The sequence below is a fragment of the Rhinopithecus bieti genome, unplaced genomic scaffold, assembly GCF_001698545.2.
Source record: "Rhinopithecus bieti isolate Rb0 unplaced genomic scaffold, ASM169854v2 scaffold_17939, whole genome shotgun sequence".
In the NCBI taxonomy this organism is placed as follows: domain Eukaryota; kingdom Metazoa; phylum Chordata; class Mammalia; order Primates; family Cercopithecidae; genus Rhinopithecus; species Rhinopithecus bieti.
Genome location: NW_016809446.1, coordinates 2,805,187 through 2,829,129, shown reverse-complemented (window position 1 = coordinate 2,829,129; position 23,943 = coordinate 2,805,187). Strand labels below are relative to the sequence as shown.

General features: G+C 34.7%; 1 protein-coding gene across 2 annotated transcripts in view; it reads left to right on the top strand.

Moving 5' to 3' along the window:
* The first annotated feature begins 1,665 nt into the window (after positions 1 to 1,665).
* The window catches only part of LOC108540360 (myosin light chain 1/3, skeletal muscle isoform), a 25,233-nt gene continuing 2,955 nt past the window's right edge, over positions 1,666 to 23,943 (top strand). Inside the window, exons 1-5 of one of the 2 annotated variants that reach the window (XM_017889417.1) lie at positions 1,666 to 2,016; positions 14,298 to 14,325; positions 18,272 to 18,415; positions 22,402 to 22,575; positions 23,024 to 23,101. In XM_017889417.1, the coding sequence (XP_017744906.1) occupies positions 1,897 to 2,016; positions 14,298 to 14,325; positions 18,272 to 18,415; positions 22,402 to 22,575; positions 23,024 to 23,101 (544 nt within the window). In that variant the 5' untranslated portion in view covers positions 1,666 to 1,896. Of the gene's footprint in view, positions 2,017 to 13,170; positions 13,279 to 14,020; positions 14,046 to 14,297; positions 14,326 to 18,271; positions 18,416 to 22,401; positions 22,576 to 23,023; positions 23,102 to 23,943 lie in introns of those variants that run through there. The other variant, XM_017889418.1, reaches the window with a different exon arrangement.

Genomic DNA, 23,943 nt, shown 5'->3' with positions numbered 1-23,943 from the left:
TCTATCAGTAATTGCAGTAAATTCCATCCATCTTTGAATGATCCAAAGGAAAACTGGTGAACAAATTTCTGCTATTTATGAAGGTATTTCTGTTATAAACATAGCACTATTTTAAAAATCTATTCTGATTGTTTAAATATGAGAGTATTCTAGCTAAAATATGTTCAGATTCTTCTGACTGTCTTGTATGTAAAAAATGAGCACCAGCAGCTAAATTTAGGTAATGATTGAGTCTTTGGTATGGGGAAACAAGGGAAGGAGCTATCAAAATGTTTTTCCTGTAACATACATGGATAAAATAATCCAGTAGTTCATGCCACCATGTGAAATAGGAGACTGATTAATTGTGGGTCAATTGTAACTAAGGTGAATTATTTCTGCTCTGAGAGTCTTAATCTTGCTTAGTTGTAATATATGGCAGAAATAGTGACCTTCTCCAAGTTGGTGAATGCTTTTATATCAGACCCAAGAAAGTGGCTAATGAATCTATATCTTTAAACACAACTACATTTAACAATTAGAAAGTGTGTATTTATAATACATTTGTATACATGTATGGATGTATATATACACACATAAAGTAAATGTATATGTGATGTATATATACCCTTTATATATCTAAAACGTATAAATGTGCTTTTAAAACCCAAACTATTTTTTAAACTGGTTAATAACTACTCGTTAATTAAATATTTCACAAGTTAAAACAACAGAAATGAGAGTGGGATTGAGCAATAACTGATTACTAATTGTAACCCCCTCTCTGGGCAGAATTTACCACATGCAAAGTTATAAAGTGCCCATTGGTTGTTTTATATTTCTTAATATGAGTCTAGCCTTGCAAACGGAGGAAACCAAGGACAGAAAAGGAAAAACTTTCAAGTTACCACAACTTGCACAGTGTTGATAATTAAAGCTCTTTTCTCTCTTTATGTCTCTAAAAATGTATGTTTTCTCTCTCATATGGACAAAAGATTTATGTGATAAATAATGAGACTTTGCACCATTTAGAAAATAAATAACTATCTACTTTTATTGAAAGCTACTTCACTATTAGAAAATTTGTTTTGCAAGAAGGTAAATCTTGCTGTCATTTCCATCCATTTGATATGCTCCACTAAATTATACAAAGAAAATTAAATTATAGGAAGTCATGTTGAAGTTTTTTTTAGCATAGAATTCACTACAATTAAAGGAAAGACTGCCAGAGTCTATGCTCCCTAGAAGGGAAGCCACTTTAAGACATGATGGGGCTTTCCTTATACGTCTGCTTTTTTATTTTTAACCACCACCACCTCTTTGCTGACCAACACTTCCTTGCAAATTATGGCAGTGAGGGAGGAGCATGAGCAAATAAGCTGTGTGAAAGTTGGTGATACTCCCTGACAAAATTCCAAGTTGAAATGGAATCCTTCAGTAAAGTCTCTTAGGCAAGGAGGGAAAAAAAGATTTACAACTTCAGCAGAACTGTAATTCTACCAAGAAAAAGTACAGTCAATCTACCTCACTGTCATCAAAGGATCTGAAGCTGGCTCTGTCATATTTCTTTCTCCTTTATATATGGAGGTGTGTGGGGGGGGGCGGGGGGGAAAGGAAAGAGAGTTAAAAAAAATTGATGAAGCCCTGACCCTTTAGATTCCATTTATAGTCTGAGCCAGAATGCCATCCCCCTTGACTAGAGAACTATCCAATCCAGCCGCATGTGTCAAGATTCTATTAGGCACTAAGTGAAATATATATGCATGCCCTTATACCGTTTAACACTCTGGGTCCACCTTCAAGACACTGGGCTGTGGATCAACCGAACCACCATTCCTCTTCCAAGAATCATTTTGACAGGTTCTTTTGGAGGAACTCCTTCTCTTTTTAACCCACCCTTTAAAAAAAAAAAAAAAAATGGCACCAAAGAAAGACGTGAAGAAACCTGCGGCTGCCCCTGCACCAGCACCGGCACCTGCACCTGCCCCTGCCCCAGCCAAACCCAAAGAAGAAAAAATTGACCTCTCTGCCATTAAGGTAACTAAACAGATGAATTGTGTGGTCACTGAAACATCTTTCAATAGTAAAGAACTCTAGGAACTTGCAAAGGCATGAATTTTTCATTGAGACAAATAGCATTATTTAGTGAACTGGTAGATTTTGAAGAAGAGAATTCTGCTTTAAAAAATGAATACCAGCATATAACTTCAAAGATTATTAGAGTATGGTATCATATGTGAAGCCTGTGCTTGCTCTATTTTTTATTCTTAAGTTTCCATTTTTCCCTAAATTGCACTTTTACTATTTTGGAGAAAAGTATATATATTTAACGGTGTAGCATTTAAGAATATTTAAACCAGTGTTTGGGTTTTAAATAAAATCTCTCTGGAAACCAGATCCCTTACCTTACAACTACATCAAAAGGAAAGTTTTAGCCCCTACTTATTTCCAGAAGTTTAAAACAGCTGATGGCCCAGTTGTCCTGTATGTATTTGACAGCTGCTTTATTTTTTGTAATTCAAGTTAATTCTCCCTTCAGTTTTGCCTAATAAAATTTGATACAACACTAAATGAGATCTCAATGCAGAAAATTAGGCACTCAAGTGTTTCAGTGACTATAACTGTCATCTTGTTTATTTATTCACAATATTTAATTCAGAATTTGTGAGTTTCTTCTAAATGAAACTAACAAAAATAATTATGAAACTTGTTATTACATGGCTTTTAGCTTATGTCTTAGAGTATTTGCATACTGATCTTGAACTAAGAAAAATGTGATTAATTATTGTGTCAACACTTCGCTGTGATCAAAGTTCTCAATAGCCAAAAAATTATCTGCTTTTGGAAAATGGATACGTCTGTTAACTTCCAATGACGTGACTCATTAAATGTGCACCTTCTCTTCATTCACTGAGCTCTGATTGGCTCATATCACAATTTGAAAATTTTTATCTAAGGAAACCTGCCTTATATGGAAAACCAATGAGCAAAAGTACCCATGAGGTGATCTTTCCACTTAAACCAAAAGTTGTATATGTAATAAATCTCAATTTTGCCAATTTACCATTGTTTACTTGTGACTATGATGCTGACCCATAAACAAACATTTCATTATTTAATATAACTGAAGAATTTTTTAAGTCCCAAAAATATTTAGTTAGATCATCCTTAGACATTATGTAATGACGTTAAATATATTCATAATTTGTATAACATTTGAGTTAAACATGAAATTTTGTTTAAAATATAAGTAAATTATCACAAATATTTAATCTTTAGCTTGTAGGTATTTGAAGTATTTAAAAAAATTGGTCATAGGATATAATATTGGTTAAGAACTGTTCTTAATGGATATCGACTTAGGAGGACAAAAAAATGCACGTCAGCTCTTCTGATAAATGTTCTTCTACCTTGAGGACTGCATGCATACAGTTCTTTAAGAGGAAACCAAATTTTTCATCCCAGCAATCCTAGTTAATGTATCCTTTACAGATGCATACTGACTACATTACACAGTGAGATCATAGCCATGATAGTAATTCTGATTGTCCCTCATCTTTAACTCTTCACTCTATAGTAACATTAGAAATACGAATCAGTGTCAAAGCTATTATTGTGATTTATAAAACAATGTTATCTTTTTGTATCTGGTATTACAAACTTCTGGAAAGAAAAGAAAATGTACCTCTTTACCTAAGAAGCAAACGAAGTGTCTAATAAAAACAGGCATTAATTTTCTTTCCTGAGGACTGTGTTGTAAGAATGAGTACATAAATATTTAGTTTGGCCAGGGAGAGATCGCCAAGAAAAGAGAAAACATCTCTTTTCTAATCCAGAAATTAAGCCAATTACTTATTCATAGTCAGCAGAGAAACAACACTTTTCAGAATCTTGAAAATTTGTTTATTCTCTGTCAATATGTTAAATTGAGTTGTACAAGCTCAATATTGTGTAATATTGTGAGGATACAATATGAGTTTGTACAACTAACCAAAAGAAGGAAATACCCCTGGAGTGTCTCTGTGAGAATGGGGCATGCTCCATCTTTATTATTTCATTGCAGAGCAAGAGATGTGATGGATTCCAGTAAGGGACACAAATCAAAAAGAAGTTAAATGAATCTTGAAGAAACAAGAAAAAAAAATAACCTTTTTCTTCCATTCAGAAGGCCCATTTGTAACAGAGGAAAAAAAGAGAAACTAACACACTTTTGTAAAGAAATGTAAATGTCTTCAATGCTTTGCATTCATTAATATGAAATAAATTAGTACATATTTAGATGTATTTTAGCACAGCCAAAGAAACTGATACGACTTGAGAATTTTATAAACTTTAGTTTTATCCCAGGAGGTAACAGGCCTAATTAAAATATACATTAAAACATTTTACATTATGATGCTTTTAATCACTTAATGTTTCTAGATATATTACCTCATAAAAGCTATACAATTTTTTCAAGCAGAGAAAATGAACTTTAAAGAAATTAATAGAGCTGTTATATGCATTCATTAACTTTCCAAAAATTCAACAAAGAACAAAACTTAATTGGATTATAAACTTTCTTTCATAAATCATATAAGATTAGAAACTTAGCTGTCCTTTAGACTTTGAGTAATGCTGTAGTTTAATCATAACTGCCTTTGTGTAGTACTATAGTCACAGCCATGGTAAAATTTAATTTCTCCATAGTATTCCCAGCTAATATCTATGTTTCATATTGTAACATACTACATTTAATAGCCATATATTTGATTCCCCCATAAATCTTGAATAATCTTGAATACAATTAATTAGTTTTATCACCTTCTTAAATGTGCTTTCCAACGTGATTTCCTGGTTTGTTAGTTATTAGTTTACAACACTTCTTCAATTGTTCTGACACAAATTTTATGATACTCTCTGAAGGAATGCTTACTTGATGTCCAGTCCTAATGGATTTTCTATGAGTACCCTTTTCAACAACAAAGTACTATTGATATTTGAACACTAAAGTTATTGTCCTTGGTGGTTCTAAGCACTCTTTGCCTTCAGAGAGCTAATACTTCCAGTAACAATGCCCAAACCAAAAGAACACAGCCTAACAGAATCACAGTTACAGGAATTAAAACCCAGCATAAGTATGGTTGTAGGTTCAAAAACAAGAATACACATTGCTCAAAACTGCAACCAAGTAAAATAATGAAAGTAATAACATAACCATGTGCCTAGATTCTAGATCTTCAATGTGTAAGTGAATTTTCTGCATGATGCATGCATTGTATGGCAGTATTGCTGTGAGGTGATGGTATTGTGAATCATGTCTCTCATTGTGCTGTTTGAGTTTTAATTCTCATTGTATTCACCACTTAATCAGGTCAGCCCTGACTAGATACTGTGAGCGATATTATAAAACATGGTAAAGGTACAGAATGCATTGACAGAAACTATCAAATAAGAAATCTTGCTTCAACAATTGACCACATGCTTGGGAAGATTTAAACTTTCAATTTAATGTATAAGGTAGAAATCTAATGTTCCCAAATGCATCTACTTACTGATGGGGATTCAGTGGAGGCAGAGAGTTGTATATGCATTGTGGCACCCAATTTGTTTTGGCCCAGGTATAGGATTACTTTTGTTCACCTGTAAGTTCTTTTTTCTTATTTCTCACAAAGCTAATATAAATCCAGTTTCCTTTAGAAGAATTTCTGAGAAAAATCAAATGAAGTCATGCTCCACGAAAGGCTCTGAAGTTTATAAAGCTTTTTGTAACAATAACCAATATTCATTGTGAATTTACTCTTTGCCATGTTATCTTATTTAATCCTCACAATATTACACTGAAGTTGTGGTATCCACAATTTGCAAGTAAAGAAACTGAGCTTAAAAGAGGGTAAGTGCTATACATATGATCAAATCAGTAGTTAAGTGATGGACCTAGGGTTTAACTTAGCAAGCAAAATCCAGAGTCAACTGCGTTAACCATATCCGAAACTACCACCCTCATTTATAAAAAGTAAGTTGCTGTTTCTAAGAATGTGTAAAGGAGCCCTTTTTACTCTTAAGGGTATGAGGTAGAGTGGTTTTTATATTGCCCTGCACAGTCCTGTGTAACCAGAAGAGGGGATGACAGACACATCAGAGCAAGTTCACCAAGACTTTTGACCTTGACCGTTCACTACTATTCTGTTCTCCATTTCCCTATCTTAGCACCTGACAACTTGGGTATTCTGTTTTACAGAAGGAGGGTGCAATATCAGGAACCTAGAAATATTCCTACTCATTTTTTCCATCTTCCTATAGGATGTTGTAAATGGAAAACGGATATTTTTAAATGCTATTAGATATAATGAAACTGATTAAGATTTTTTAGTACTTTTGTTCAATTAAACACACATACATCAAATATGACCTTCAATTTTTGTCATCAGGCTAATATTCTAAGGAGGGTATGAGATTTCTATTTTGTTTACAAATAAACAGCATTATTTAAACTGGAAATCCCAACCTATATTCTTTGGGATGGTATGCAGAAATACAATGCCACATGTATAATATGATAAAATCTTAACCCCAACTATTCTGAGTAAAAGAACCCATGTAGTCAATTTCTAATTAGAAAACATAGGTAAAAATATGTATAGGTTGTTTCTAACTTTTCCTTACATAATCTTAAAAGTTTGTTTTCTGTTACTCTGGCCTTTTAATAGTTCAAATTAATGTTTAATACAACTATAATGTTAGCCAATTGCAATATTAATCCATTTGCAATGTGAATATAACCTCAGGAGCAAATCAGAAATTATTTGATACTATTACTAGGTATCAGTATCACATTTCCTCTTTCAAATATCTATGCTGTAACAGAAGAGAACAGGTGGGGAGAAGTGGGAAAATATTAAAAGGCATTTTGTAATTTTCTCTAGAATTATATTTTGAAGGATAATGTCTTTGAAAGGAAAATGTAGCTTTGAAAATAAGAGATCTGTTCACCAATTAATAGTGAATAACACTTTTAAGTAAAACTAAATATTTGCAGGATAAGGAGACCATAAAGTGACCGTGTCAAATTTAGCTCTCGGCATTTTAGTGCTGCAAATGAACCCCTGGCAAGTTGTTTTTAGAACTCATTCCATAATTACCTAGTATTAAGCACCATCTGACTCATGGTGGAAAGGATTATATTTAGTCTGCTGATACTACACTTTCTTCTGCTGCTCTTCAGACTGAAATACTTTTCATATAAAAATAAGATCTTCTGTGGTTTATTTCTATATCAACTTCTACAGTTTGTTTCTTACCTTAAATCAGAATGTGAAGGGCAAAAATTACAATATAAAAGTAGAAATGGCTTCAATTATACTAGTTAAAAGGTATATTATATGGATGATAAATTCTGGCTATTCTGGTCATAAATTAATAACAGTGAAGTGAAGCCAGAGAAGAAAAGTATTCCTAAAGATGTAACTACATCTTCTCAACTTTATACTCTTCCTTTCACTGTGATAAAGTACCTATTAAATGCCCAGTGGAATATGTCTCCTGTTTATGAAAAAAATCCAACCGGCTTGAATATGGTGTTATAAAGTTATGTTTTGTTTAATTCCTGTTTATCTAAATTACTTCAGACTAATATTACCTGTTGAATTTTTAGGCGTACTTCCTTTTCCATTAAAATGAGTGAGTTGAAGTAGATTCTACTGACAAAAGGATGGAAAACTCACAACCTTGCAGAAACATAAGAAATCCTAGAAATCATGCAGCAGAGTATTTTATACTGATGAAACTATAGCCTAGATGAGAGAAGTTAATCAAAAGACACATGATTTATGATAAGAAAGCTAAAACAAAATTCCCAATCTAGCTTTCTTTCCACAAATTCTCAAAGTCTCCAGAATGGCAATGCCAATATTCTTATCCCTGTTGTCACAAAAGGAACTTGTATTCCAGACAAATAGGAAGAAGCAGATACTTATGTCTTAAAACACACAAAGAATTTTTTAAAATAAAAGAATGAACAAAACACAATGTAGGTTTTAAGAAATTCCATGCAAACAAATTCACAAAGGAGACAAAAGTATGGGCAGTTCTCAAAAAACTTTAAATTTCTTTAGCTTTCTCATGATTAATAATTGATGATGAGAAAACAGAAAGTGTAACAGGTTGTATTTCTAGATTTTTATTAAAATTCACTTAGACTTAGCTTAGTTCCTGTAGGTCTGAATTGTTTTATTTTAATAATTGAGTTTTTGCTCTTATGTGACTGAATTCAGTTGACTAATCTAGGACTTCATAGCACAAAATTAAACATTTTATCTCAGACCAGATCAATTTATGCAATCTAACCATCTAATCTCTCTTATATTAGAGAAACTGGGCTGCTGCCATATTCTCAATACTCTTAATTACCCCTGTTTATACCATATTATAGTAACTAGCCTAGATATGTACTAGCCTAAGTATGTCCTATGTTGAAGTCAAAAATGCAAAAATATTTCCTTCGACTTAAGTGAGTTATTCTGAAGCACAAAACTCCCAAGAGTTCCAAAATAATGCTTTTCCTGGCCTTTTATGGTGGTTCCTAGAAACTCTGAGACTGGAGGGAAAATTAGGTAAAGTAAGTTTAAGGATTTATATACATCCAGGTCTTTGGTCTCTCTGCCAGGCGTTACATCAGAGAGCATACAGCAGTGTTTTCTTTGATTGAAAACTGGCCCTGATTATATTAGCTTCTTTAGCCTTTCCAGTCATTAGTCCCCATTGTATGTTGCAAGGACCATCGAGTTCTTTGAAGAATGTAGTCCATGTTCCTTCCCAGGGCATTTTCTCCCAGTATTCAATATTACATGTCTCCCCAATTATCTTTAATTACAGCTCTTCTTCTTTTACTAAGGCTTAACCTACATCAGTTCCAGAGCCTGTTTGATTAACAGCATTTTAATATTTTTTTCTAAAATTCAATTCTTTCTGTTAGGTTGGTACAAAAGTAATGGCAAAACCGCAATTATTTTTGCACCAACCAAATACGTTGTCTGATGTTTAATCAGTTAATTTAATCTCATTATTACTATTAGAAAGATGCTTCTCAAAGTAAAAAAGAATTTGTAAACATTGTAATAAAAATTCTTTTTAGTAGCAGTATGTTGTAGAATACTATTACCTAAATCCAACATCAAATGATAGCACGAATCATAAAAATGTGGAATGTAACTAGTTTACTAAGAGTCTAAGATAAATATGTAGGCTAGAATTTAAAAGAGCCTTGAAAAACAAATTGGGGATTGGAAAATTAGAAGTCCAGGTCAAAAACATTTATATAAAATCCAAAGGAAGGTGCTAGAAATATAAAGGTACATATATCAATAATTCAAAATGAGCATGCTAACTTTGAGCAGGTGAAGTCTTTTCCCTCATGGTACACAACCTTCTAGAGGAGAAGTTTATATCTGAAGGGTGAGCTTAGGATATACATGTTCTAATGATTTTAACTTAAGGAAAATCTATTGAGCGTCAAATATAGGCAAGGTATTCTACAGAGAGTTATGGAGGGATAAACCCTAAGAATAAGGCAAGCGAAGTGCTCTATTGGAGACGGGTTGGGGTAGGCTCACATTCAGGTCTACATCAGGAACAAATGACTTCAGGAATGGCCTAAGCTTCCCAGAAGCTTACAATCAAGAAGGTTAAAAAACTTTCAGTGGGATGAAGAGCTGGGTGATGTTGAATACTGGGGAAAACAGAGAGGAAATGTTTCTCTCAAGGGAAACAAATGTTACCAGGGCTTGTCGCATATTTAATTTCTAAAAAGAAGCAATGAGAGGAGAACATTCCAGAGAGAAGAAAGGTAAATCTGATTTTTAAAACTAATTGATGACATAGAGAACTCAAGCCAAAAGCAGCCGACATTGTGTATTCATATTACACAATTAATTTGCCTTTTTCAAAGGACTGATTACCCCATCATTATAACCCCAAGGAAGAGAGAGAAGATAAGTTTTGACATTTATGAAAGTAAACCAGACAGAAGAATCGCTTGAACCTGGGAGGCGGAGGTTGCAGTGAGCCAAGATCTCGCCATTGCACTCCAGCCTGGGCAACAAGAGCGAAACTCTGTCTCAAAACAAAACAACACAAAACAAAAAACAGTGTGCCAGAGGAAAAAAAAATTGGATTTCCCATTTATTCTATGAGCGCAGAATCTAGGTCTTCTAGTTTTTAAACTACAGTTTTTTTTTTTTTTTTTTTTTTTTCTCTAGACCATACTGTAGCCTTCCCTACTGTTGTCAAATAAAGTGCTCAAATATTTATGTTCTCAGTAAGTACCAAAAATATCTAAATGCATTTTCTATGTGACAAAGGTATGAAGAAAGACTAGGGTGAAACAGTTAACAACTGCTTCTATTTTAATAACAAACTTTATAGTATCCAAGTCATTAGGAATAGCTTATTCATAACATGAGTACAACCTTTTTTTTTTTTTGAGATGAAGTCTCACTCTGTAGCCCAAGCTGAGGTACAATGTCGCGATCTCAGCTCACTGCAACGTCCTCCTCCTGGATTCAAGTGTTTCTCCTGCCTCAGCCTCCTAAGTAGCTGCGACTATGGGCATATGCCACCAGGCTCGGATAATTCTTGTATTTTTAGTAGAGGCGGGGTTTCACCATGTTGGCCAGGCTGGTCTCAAACTACTGGTCTCAAGTAATCTGCCCACGTAGGCCTCCCAAAATGCTGAGATTGCACGCGTGAGCCACCACACCTGGCATAAATAAAACGTTTTATTTTATTTTATTTATTTATTTATTTTGAGACAGAGTTTCACTCTTGCTGCCCAGGCTGGAGTGCAATGGCACGATCTCGGCTCACCGCAACCTCCGCCTCCAGAGTTCAAGCAATTCTCCTTCCTCAGCCTCCCGAGTAGCTGGGATTACAGTCATGCGCCACCACTCCCGGTTAATTTTGTATTTTTAGTAGAGACAGGGTTTACTCCATGTTAGTCAGGCTGGTCTTGAACTCCCAACCTCAGATGATCTGCTTGCCTCGGCCTCCCAAAGTGCTGGGATTACAGGTGTGAGCCACCACACCCAGCCCTAAATACAAATTTTAAACTTACTTTCCAGTTTACTCAATAGATTTTACACAGATTAACCATATTTTATATCTAGGCAAGGACACTTTTTTACCTGAAAAAAATAAATAAATATGAAAATAATTATGTTTAGTTGGGCAATTTTGATGGTTAATTTTGTATTTATAGTTATTAGCTCAACTAACGATATATGCTAGTTCTCAATAATAAGACAATTCAAATTTAATAACATAATTTCATAAATATAATTACAAAAGTAAAAAAGAACACAAAGATAACATGGTAGGCTCTGATGCTTTCATTTATGTCAAAATTATAAGATTCCAAATCTTGTAATATTCAAAGCTTACACATTTCCACCTTTGTCTTTCCCTTCCATTTGCCCCTAATATTCAAAGCATTTTTAATTTTTCTATTAAATTTCAGTTCCCCATAACCTTTCAAAAGGTCAAGCTATTTATGAAAATGTTTACCTGGGTACTAATAATTTTAAATTATATTTTCAGTCTTCATTTTGGGACTCAAGATTCTATGAGATTTTTTTCACTACTTATAAACTTAGAGCCAGAAGAGATGTGCATATTAAATGCTGATTTCTTCTGAAATGATTTGAGGAGAAGCTACAAAGTATTTGTCTTTCTAGAAGGGAAGACTTCATGCTTTTTGTGACCATCCCCTTAAAAATAGTTGCTGAAGCAGTACTCAAGTTACAATTAATCTCCAATATACATTATGCCTGTGAGCTGCTTTAAACATGTAGAAAACTGATAAATATTTTGTCTGAACTTCAGTGGACATCCTAGGAGGATCTTTCCCTGTACCACTTTTCCCAGTACCATTTCCAGAAGGGAGTTGCCCGCTATTTTCAGGTAAGCTATCATGAAAACCCATTGCTGGCCAATCCCCTAGATACCTTTAAAATTCTAAAACACAGTTTTAGCTGGGCAAGGTGACTCGTGCCTGTAATCTCCACACTTTGGGCAGGATGATGGCTGGAGGCCAGGAGTCCAAACTAGCCTGGGCAACATAACGAGACCCTGTCTCTATAAAAAATCAAAATAAAAATTAATTGGGTTCAGTGGCACATGCCTGTAGTCCTAGCTACTAAGGAGTCTGGGTGGGAAGATCACTTGAGCCCAGGAGTTCAAGGCCACAGTGAACTGTGATTGTGCCATTGCACACCAGCCAGAGTGACAGCAAGACTCTGTCTCAAAAATAATAAAATAAAATACAATTTTGCATTCCACAAGCTCTGCCGTGCATTCTTTTGGCTTCTTGGTCTAGGGACTGAGCCACAGAGTATTTGCCAAGGCAGAAGCAGAAACAGAAACAGCATGTTCTAGTAAGAACTTATGCGTAGTTAAAAAAAAAAAGAAAAGAAAACATATAGGATGAGAGAAAAAGAATGTAAAAATGATCTATCAGCTTTTCTGCCCAGAAAAACTTCTGAAAATAAAAAAATATGACTACTCAGCCATTATAAAGATAACGAGGGAGGAAAATAACCAGACCTAACGTCAGGAGACTAAAGGAGAATGGTGAAAAGCAGAGATCAAAACTATTCCTGGTTTAGATTATGCTTGCAAAAGAGTGATCTTTAATTGGAGATTGCAAGACCTGACTAGATTGTCACTTGGGTGCAGCCTAAGAAACATGCAGAATGTGCATGGCCTTTTCAAGTCCTCTGAACTTTACCATAAAGGATAGCACTTCAGAGGATGTTCCTTCTATAGCAGTTGCCATTTGAAACCCCAAACCAGTCCCATTCGAAAACTTGCATTAATACCAAAACTTGCTGACTAGAAGTTTTCAAAATCCACGGTCATCAAGAGAAGGGTCTGGCCCAAGAACTTAAAGAACTTCTAAGCTCTTCTGCCATGGAACAAATAGGAAGCTTCTTAAAAGAAGATGCTCCAAGAGAACTTCTTGGAAATAAAGACCATAAAAGTGCTGACAGGCTTCCATCTCACTATGGCTGTCCACTCCCAGGTTCTGGTCACCTAAAAATAGCTCTCAGGGTACAGATCCATCTTTCCCTTTGCCCTAAGAAAGCTAAAGAACTCTCTAAGGGGTGTGGCAACTTATCTCTGAAACCTGATGCTAGCTGTGAGGTCAAAGCTTGCCCAGAAATAAAACGAAGCCTCAGCCAGGGAGGACCCCACTCAGGGACCGGAGCAACCCTCAACTCACTCTTCGGCTTTCCTGCTGTGTTGCAGCCCAGCCGCTCCATCATGGTGGGTCCTATGAGACAATGATTTGTCATTTATAGGAGAAAATAGATAGAGGATATGATCTTACTGAGAAGAAAGATAGGCAAAGAATGGAACTGAGGAGAGAACATATTCAATATGAGTCTTTAGTATCTACTTTTGGGTTTTGTTGAGATCCATTAAAGATAGAAGAAAATAATTAGAGCTGTTTGTCAACTGGAAAAATACATGTTACTTCCAAGAGCTGTGCTTTATGCTTCACCAACTCTTGCTGTATCACATAAAGTTCATTATACCTAAATTTAGAAGAAAAAAACCTGTAGCTACAGCAAAATATTATACCTTAAAATACAATCCAGTGATGCTGATAGCTAAAACTAAGTAAACTGTTTTTGATGCATTGGTTTTGTATACTTTTCTTTAAGCACTGGCTAAATAGAAGACAGACTTAAGGTAGTCTTTTTAATGGGTATATCTGTACTCGAACACCGTGTATCTTATTAGACATATCTTAAATATACTATAGATTTTCCTAGGGAGTATTAAATGTAGCATTTGTTAAATCATTAAGATACAGAAAGATATTCCCTAATTATCTTTTGCAATAGCTTTTTATGTTCCTAGATTCAAAAGTGTCCTAAGGCAACCTTCTTATGCCAAGACACCTGCATAGCTTCCTAAAAATCTCAGAGCAACCAGCGCTCATTCTTCTGTCAATGCATTTGAAAGAGTACTTGTTTTTTCTTTCTCTTCCTCGCCACTGCAGTCCTTCAGTGCTGACCAGATTGCTGGTAAGTGAATTGAGTTTCTCTGCTACAGATGTAGGCACAGCACTGCCTAGTTTCTGCAATATTACTTATCTTCATGGCATGTGTCATTGCAGCTCAACCTATTAGTGTCCAAGCTATGCCTGAACTCTGAAAAGTAGGCTGACTTTTGGAGCTTACTTTGAAGATTACTCAGGGAATGAGCTGGATACAACTAAAACTCAGAACATTTTTGTTTGGTTAAAACATTCTTTGTGGTCAATTTCTTTCTAACAGATCGAGTTCTCTAAGGAACAGCAGGATGGTAAGTTTAAAAGCTATGGTTGTTAAATGTGCACACTCATAAAGATGGCATGTGTGAAAACCAACTCCCTTGGGATGAGATTAGCTCTTCCTAATTATCCCCACTGGTGTTGCATTCTAAATATAAATTGCTCTCGATCACTCTAAATATAAATTAGCTCAACCTGAAACCCTTGCTGATACTCAGTAATCAAAGGTTTAACAAAAGATAAGCACCACAGAATAGGCCCTTATATTTACTGATACCTAAATAAAACCGATTTGATACAATAGATAATACCATATATATATATAGTAGATTTTATATATAGATAGATAGATTTTAGATGGCTAAATTGCTAATATAATCCCTAAAGAGAGATTTGACAAGTCTGAATTGTCAATTTGAAAAATAAAATTGATAATAAAACTGCCCAATTACTAAAACTATATCATTTCAATGGATAACATAGTGAGTTGTAGAATAAAAATGAATTTAGAAACAAAGAAGAAGGATTAATTTAGCATAGAACTATAGAAGGAACATTAAATGTCTCCTGGTTTAACCCCTCCCTGAGACATGCAAGACAGAGTCCAGAGATGTGACAAGACTTTGTCAATGACTCAAAGAATTAGTGCTAGGATCAAAATCTGACATTAGTTTAAGTTGATTAAAAATTTATTTTATAAAAACAATTACTAGCTAGGAGACTCGAAACTCTTAAGATTCAAGAGAATCTGAATAGTTTCCCTAACAAGTCAACTTTTTCACCTTTGGGTCTTTGGATCCAACAGATCCCATTAGTCCACAGGAGCTTGATGTTTTCTAGGAAGTACAGTGAGGAATATTTTACAGAGTGAAAGAGTCACATATCTAAATGAACTGAGACATAAATAAACTTATAGATGGAAGGAGGAGAAAAAATTAGCTTCAAAATATTGTATAAATTAGAATATCAGTCATAAGTACTGTCTATATTACATATATTATGATATGCAAAATATAATTATAATTATAGGTGATTAATAAGAACCTATTCAAATACTCAGTTCTCTACCTAAAGGATTCCCATTCTTCAAGTCTGTTTCTGTGTCTGAAATAGTTCATATTTGAACACAAATTGAGAAAAAAGGGATATTTACTGCAGTTCAGACTCACATGCATCTGCATCATGGTTGATGGCCTCATGTAGACAGATTAGATGATTTATTAGATGATTTAGTGACTCATAACTCAAGATTATTTGAAATTATACCATGAAGGACTTTTTTCTCATTGAAAACAGTTTGTGATTCTACTATAATTTGTTTGATTTTTAATGCATTTTACTAGTGATGCTGCTACATTGTCACCTGCTGCATCCCAGTCCTCTCAAATAGCTCATTTACAGTTGTTCTGACCAAACTATTGTAGGATCAGGCAAGGGAAGACTTAAAAACCCTTGCAAGGATGCAAGGATGTGAGGATTTAATGTTGAACATTAAACCTTTTATTCCGTCTGTGAAATAGATTTCAGACACAGAAGTTCAGTAAACATGGGTGTAGTGTACTGTTTTCTTTGTGGCAGGAAAACAAATGTCAGCATTTTAAATTATGTGGAAAACCTATAGTTTCTTAAATGAAAATATTCTTTAGTTTGTTTCCTTGTTTAGCGGTTAAAGAATTCTGTTCATGGCTGCTCTATTGGAATCTATCACAGGATTGAAGGAAAAGGGGCAAAAACTGGAAAATTACAGTATTCTAAAGGTCTAAGTCTTGTGCTGTCCAGTAGACACTAGGCATATGTGGCTATTTAAACTTCAATTAATTAAAAATAAAATTTTAAATCCATTTTCCTCACTTGCAGTAGTCACATTTTAGTGTTCAAGAGCAACAGTTAACAGTCACCTTTTTGGGCAGCCCAGAATGACAACAATTCCATTATTACCAAAATTTCTAGAACAATACTGTTATACACCAGAAGTTAGCAAACTTTTTCTTAAAAGACCAAATAGTAAATAAGTTAGGCTTTGCTGCCAGTATAGTCTCTGTAAAAACAACTCCACTCTGTCACTGAGGTGTGAAGAAAGCCATAGACTATTCATAAAATGAGAATGGCTGTATCTGAATCAAATTTTATTAAAAAGAAACAGGCAACCAGCCCCTGGAAAATAGTATAACCAGCCCTGGTATTAATTCTTCAAGAGAATAACTAAAGTTTGGGTTAAAAATCTGGAGTAAGAAAAATAGTGTCTTTCTGGTCTCTGCCTTTAAATCACCAAAAGTGTTAATGTCAGAGTGATTCTATTACAGCCCATAAAATCCTATTTCCGCTTCGGCATCTGACCAGGGTAATAGTGAACCTGCTGAGCAGTCTGTTCATGAAAGCCTGAAGCCAGTAACAAGAATAGTTCAGTTTCACATGTCCCTTAGAAAGATGAAAAATAGTATTTGACTAATGACTTCTAGTGCCTGCAGCAAGTTTTTTAGCGTAGGGAATTGATCTGTAGCCAAACTGCATAGAATTTGAGGGGGAAGTTTTAACAAATAATGGTAACATGATCTGCAGTGAATTGTGAATATAATGTCAGTGCGATGTTAGATTAGGATATGGAGGAATAGTAAGATGGAATATTTTGCTGAGTAATCTATCTAGACAGCACCTTTTGATCTGAAACCACTGATAGCCTAAAAAATGCTTTCACTTCTACCAATTTATTGAAAAACGATTTTTTGAGTATTGTTGATATTAACTCCAAGTCACCATCAGTACTTTTGAGTTTCCCAGAAAATGTAATCTAGTTTATAAGTTCTAATTAAACTGGTTTTCCTGGCCCCCAAATTCATAGTAGCACTGCTTTCTGTCTTTGGTATACATTTCTAAACTCTTTGTCACTATAATTTTGAAAGTCAAACCAGTTCTAGCAAAAGAGAACGATGAAATTTAGAGAAAGTAAGCAACGCTATTATTATAATCAGAATAGAGAACACTTTAAAATATGTATTCAGAAAAGAATGGGAATGGCTGTGTATACTTAATATACACACATACACAAAATGAATCAAGCAAACTGGAAAAATGTGACTAAAATTGATGGAGTCTACCAATGTGAATATCTTGGTTGTGATAATATAATTTGGCAAAATGTTACTACTGGAAGATACTGGGCAGAGCATACAAGAGATCTTTCTGTATCATTTCTTACAACTGCATGTGAATCTACAATTTTCTCCATAAAATTGTAATTACAAGGCATACCGAAATTCTAAAGTAGATATAGCAACATATGTCATATGTATTATTTGAAAAAACAGTAAAGTATAAAGAGATTATCACAGCAACAATGGTATTATCATACCAAAACAAATATTTCTCCTTCTGAATTGATTATACCTGGAGAATAATAGAGTCACACATTAGTTAATAAACTATAGAATGTATAGATTTGTCTCACCTTTCTAAATTTTTCCTGAAAAATAAAGGTATTCCTGGAGAAAACTGGTTAAAGGGATAACCTAGGAAATTTGTACCCCAAGAGGAGGTTTTTCTATACAATTTGAAAAGTTTGAGTTAACCTCACATATCATGAGCCTGATTAAAATTTGTTCTTTTGAAATTTTGTTAATCTTGTTAATTATATGAGAGATTATTAAAATTTCTCAGGGCCTAGGAATTTTTTTTAACCCAATCCTGCTTTCCAGGCAGGTAAAGGAAATATGAATATGACTAGGAGCCCCAATTTCCATATCTGATTAACAATAACAGGCAACTTAAAGTTGGAAATGCTGCTTTAAAATAATCCCAAAAGAAATGCTAAGTTTTGCCAATGATAGTTGGAGATACAAAAAGAGAATCCAGGATAACAACTTGCACAGTTGGCAAAAGTTGTAAAACAGAAGAGTTTGAACTGAATTATTGATTGAGTTAGGTTTAATTAATAGGTTAGAGGAAGAAAAAAAGCATTCTAATGCTTTTTGCTTTTTGCAGAATTCAAGGAGGCATTTCTCCTGTTCGACAGAACAGGTGATTCCAAGATCACCTTAAGCCAGGTTGGTGATGTCCTTCGAGCTCTGGGCACAAATCCCACCAATGCAGAGGTCAGGAAAGTTCTGGGAAACCCCAGCAATGAAGGTAACCCATCAATTTTTCCAAAAAGTGTTGAAGTATAAGGAAGTGTGTAGCAATGTGTGTGTGTGGTATGTGTGGTGTGTGTGTGTGAGAGAGAGAGATTGATTTAAAAATGTTTCACGTAATAGGGCTCAGTTTATTCCTGATTGTGGTAAGTGCACCTCTTAGCCATATAGTCTCAGCCTTTTTCTTTACAAAATAAGTTAAACTTCATTTGAGAATTTGCAAGATGATAAAATATCTAATGTCAAATGTCAATGTTTAACTTTAGATATTAGAAATACCTAATGCTATCATCATTTCAAATGTTCATAATTAAAGGCTAATGAAATGAAATAATATCCAAATCTGCACATTTTTTCAGACTTCAAATCTTCAAAGGCAAAAACACATTTTGGCAAAGATGTTAAATATGACTTAAAACACTTTATAAACAATTCTGAGTAAATTCCAGTGGCACAGTTCTAGAGAACTTCTCTGATAAAAGCTGTGGAAATGAAATTGCAACTTTGTCAAGCAACTGAAAAATACATGCTGACTGCCATGTGCTCTGTCCTTTGACACACTGCTTCTATGAGTGGACAGAAGCAGGGTGTCAAAACACAGAGCACAAGGATAATCCTAGGAAAAAAATCAGTGAGAAATCTAAGTGGCAAAATTGCAGAAGTCATTTACTCAATTCAGAAATCCAGTCATTATTCTAGAATAAGGAAATTACTTTTAATACCAATGGTTTTATTGAAAAGTATAATAGTCTAACAGAAAATGACACTCAAAACAAACAAAACAGACAAGACACATTTGCAAATTGCTTGACAAGGGATTAATATCCAAAATGTTTAAGAAATTCAACAGCCAAAAAAAAAAAAAAAAAACCCCACAAATAATCCAATCAAAAAATGGGCAAATGAACTGAATAGACATCCTTCAAAAGAAGATACACAAATGGCCAACAGGTATATTTTTAAATGCTCAATATCACTAATCACCAGGGAAACGTGAATTAAAAACCACAATGAAACACCACCTTACCCGCTTGGAATGGTCATTGTTAAAAAAGACAAAAAATAAATGCTGGGGAAGATGCAGAAAAAGGGGAGCTTTTATACACTGTTGCTGAGAATGTAAGTGCAACCATTGTGGAAAATAGTATGGTTTATCACAAAACTAAAAATGGAACTGTTATATGATCCAGCAATCCCACTACTGGGTATATTTCTAAAGAAAAGGAAATCAATATGTCAAAAAAAAAATCTGTATTCCCATGCTTATTGCAACACTATTCACGATGCCCAAGATAGGGAATCAACTTAAATGTCCATCAACAGACGAATGGATAAAGAAAATACGATATATATATATATATATACACACACACACACACACACACACATATATACACACACACACATATACACACACACACACACACACACAATGAGATACTATTTAACCATAAAAAATGAAATTTTATCATTTGCTGCAATATGGATGAGCTTGGAAGACATCATGTTAAGTAAAATGAGCCAGGGACAGAAAGATAAGTCTACATGTTCTCACTGATATGTAGAATCTAAAAAATTTTATTTTAGAGAAGTAGAAAGTAGTGCTTTCTAGAGACAGGGAAGGGTGGAAGGAATAAGAGACAGCCAGAGATTGGTTAATAAATACCAAAGTATAGCTAGATTGGAGGAATAAATTCTAGTGTTCTGAATAAATTCTAGTCCTCTAGTCCCTCCCGAGTAGCTAAGACTACAGACGTGCACCACCACACCCAGCTACTTTTTGTTTTGTTTTAGTTTGTTTTGTAGAGACAGGGTCTCGCCATGTTGCCCAGGCTGGTCTCAAGCTCCTCAGCTCAGGCATCTGCTCTCCTTGGCCTCCCAAAGTGCTGGGTTTATAAGCATGAGTCACTGCACCCAACAGAAACCTTATTTTTAAATGCCACTTCCCAGCTTACCAAACATCTATCTTTAATGAAGAGAGGAGGGAATAAGAGCTAGCCAGAGGTCGGTTAGTGAAGACAAAATTATAACTAGATTGGAGGAATAGCTCTAGTGTTCTAAAGCACTATAGGATGACTATGCTAGCAGCAATTCATTTTCAGATAGCTAAAACAGTTGATCTTGAATGTTCCCAATACAAAGAAATGATAAGTGTTTGAGGTGATCGGTATGCTAATTATCCTGATTTGGTCATTACATATTGTACATATGTATCCAAAAATCACACTTTACCCCATTAACACATACAATAAGTATGTGTCAATAAAAAATAATTTTTGAAAGAGATGCAAAACTGAAGTTTTTCAAATAGATATTCAGGCTGTTTATCTTTGCCATTAGGAAACAGAGAGAGGGGCATGAGATAACAAATAATCTTTTTTTTCCCTTGACAACTGAAAATTCTTTGGAGACCTTTCCTTTGTTAGAAAAAGAAAACTTGATTTCAACAAAACTCAAAATCAGCCTGCTGACTTCATTTTCTTTGGAAGGAAATATCCAATTATAACATGCAGAAAAGCCGAGAGCATGAGATCAAGTGAGCAAGCAATAGGGCAAACCCTATTTTTATTTTTTTTTCTTTCTTTCCTTCTTTTCCTGAGGCAGGGGCTCACTCTGTCACCCAGGTAAGAATAAGTGGCATGATCATAGTTCATTGCAGCCTCAACCTCCCGGGCTCAAGCAATCCTGCCTCAGCCTCCCAAAGTGCCGGAATTACAGGTGTGAGCCACCACACCCAGCCAAACCTAATTTTAATTTTTATTTATTTATTTGAGATGGGGTCTCACACTGTCATCCAGGCTAGAGTACAGTGGCATGATCTTGGCTCACAGCAACCTCCACCTCCCAGGTTCAAGCAATCCTCCCACCTCAGCCTCCCAAGTAGCTAGAGACTACAGGCATGTGCCAGCATGCCTGGCCTTTTTTTTTCTTTTCTTTTTTTTTTTTTTTGTAGATGTGGGGTCTTGCCATGTTGCCCAGGCTGGTCTCAAACTGCTGAGCTCAAGGAGTCCACCTGCCTCGGCTTCCCAAAATGGTGATGTTACAGGTGTGAGCTACTGCAACCAGGCTGAAACCCTTAAATGTCACTTTCCAACTTAGCAAATATCCATCTTTCATAAAATTATTTGGTAAAATACTCATTTATTCAGCATTCAAATTTATTTTTTTAAATATTACTCAATATAATTTCAATGTAAAAATATATATAACATGTAATAGAAATATAGAAGAGTAGTAAAAGATTTGATTTGGTGAATACATAACTTTACCCATTTGCATACATCCAGATAGTATAAAATAGACTGTCTAGATTTTCCATGAATAAGATTTACCTTGTCAGAAGACAATAAAGTCCTATCATCTCCAGGCTTCTAAGGTACAAAGAAGTCAGGAGATCACAGAATATTTGACACACACTCTCTCCTTGTAAACTTCTTAAATTACTTAAAATTTAAAGAAAGGAAAGGCCCTCCAAAAGCTGGGGACAAAGGTGGAATATGTACTAAAGTTAAGTTTTACTGTCTTAATCCACTAGTGAGTTTGTTGTATCTCAGTGCATTTTTCTATGGCTTGCAAGTATTTATGGGAAATATTAAATGGACAATACTAAAAATAAACTACCACTTATTAAGCACTCAGCTTATCCTAGATATTAAACTTTGCATTCATTAGCTCGTTTAGTTCTCACAATAACCCTATTAGTTATCTCTATATTACAGATGATAACTTGAGGCACAAAAAGGTTAACTTGTGCACTGTCAGAGTTGCAAATGGTAGACTAGGAATAAAAGTTCAGGCACTGGAATTTCCAACCCTCATGCTATTAACTATTACCATATTCTTGATATTTTAGCAATTTACCAGCTGAAATTTAAGCTGTGTCAAGGTTTTTCAGATAACCTAGAATAACTTTTGAAGTTTAAATTGTGACTCAGAGTTAGTATTATGGTAGCTAATAACCCTCAAAATTGCAATTTCTTACAGAGCTGAATGCCAAGAAAATTGAGTTTGAACAATTTCTGCCTATGATGCAAGCCATTTCCAACAACAAGGACCAGGGCACCTACGAAGACTTTGTTGAGGGTCTGCGTGTCTTTGACAAGGAAGGCAATGGCACAGTCATGGGTGCTGAACTCCGCCATGTTCTAGCCACCCTGGGTAAGGGAATTTATTTCAGTGGACTTAGTGAGACAGAATATATAGAAAAGAACATGACAGGCGAATCATGTCATCACCAAAACAGGAGGAAATACTACAAAGGGAAAATGGGGAAAAAATATAGTCAAAAGTTAATGACCATTTCAATTGGCCTCAGTGGCAGTGAATTTGGTGAAAATGTTAACTTAAAATATTGGTAATGAATAAGTAAAGGAAAGCATGGTAGTTCTTATAGGATACAGTTTGTACGACAAGGGATAATGTGTATTTAATTAACTCATTCAAAAACCAATTAGTTGACAATATATTAAGTACCAAAAGAATGGAAAAGTCACAATTCCTATATGCCAAGAGTTTAAGTCTCCAGAAGCCCTTGGCTGATGACCTATGGTGAATTTTGAAAATACCACGTGGACTTCTTTCTGAAAGGAGAGTTTTGTTTCATCAGGTGAAAAGATGAAAGAGGAAGAAGTGGAAGCTCTGATGGCAGGTCAAGAAGACTCCAATGGCTGCATCAACTATGAAGGTAGAATCAATGCTCACTGGTGGTTACAGCAACTCTTAACTGATCAGATTGATGATGGGCTCCTTTTGAACTTCTTTTCCTCTTCCTTCCTAATTGACATACATATGACAACCAATTGCATAACTCTAAAAAGATATGTGAGGATCTGAACATATAAATAACATTTATTCCAGTGTGTTTTAGCAATACTGTGCATTGTTTTTAAGCTTAAAATGTGTTTTCACATGTATTTTCTGTTAGATCTTCAGAACATCCCTATGAGATAGACAGGGCTGATGTCAGAATCAAATTTAATAGAATATTAAACTTGAAGAAATCTCAATGTCTTTCACTAGTATGAAGCAATCATGAAAATGAAACTTCGGGCCAAAGAGGTTTAATTACTTGGTGAAGGTCAAACAACTGATGGCCAGGCTGGTACTAAAATTTACTTCTTCTCCTTGTCTAGTGTTCTTGCTTTAATGAAAGTCATCCCACAGTTGCCAATTATTTAATTCCTACCACCAATTTATAGCAGCTTCACCCAGAGGGTGTGAAAGCAATGCACTGCACAAAACAAAGATGCATAATATAATTTACAGATTTAATTTTTTGTAGAAAATGTAAAAATTTTTCTGTCCCCAAAGAGAATGAACCCAGTTACATATAAATAAAGACAAAAAGAGAAAAACATAGAAGAGAAGAGAACAAGAGTGAGGGGAAGAAAGGAGAAGAAAGGAAAGGAGGGAGAAGAGGACAAAAAGAAAGGGTTTAGCCAAGCTTATCTTCACTGACAATCTTGATTAAACTTCACTTGTAATTCTTAATTTAATTCTATTTTTTTTTTTTTTTTTTTTTTTTTT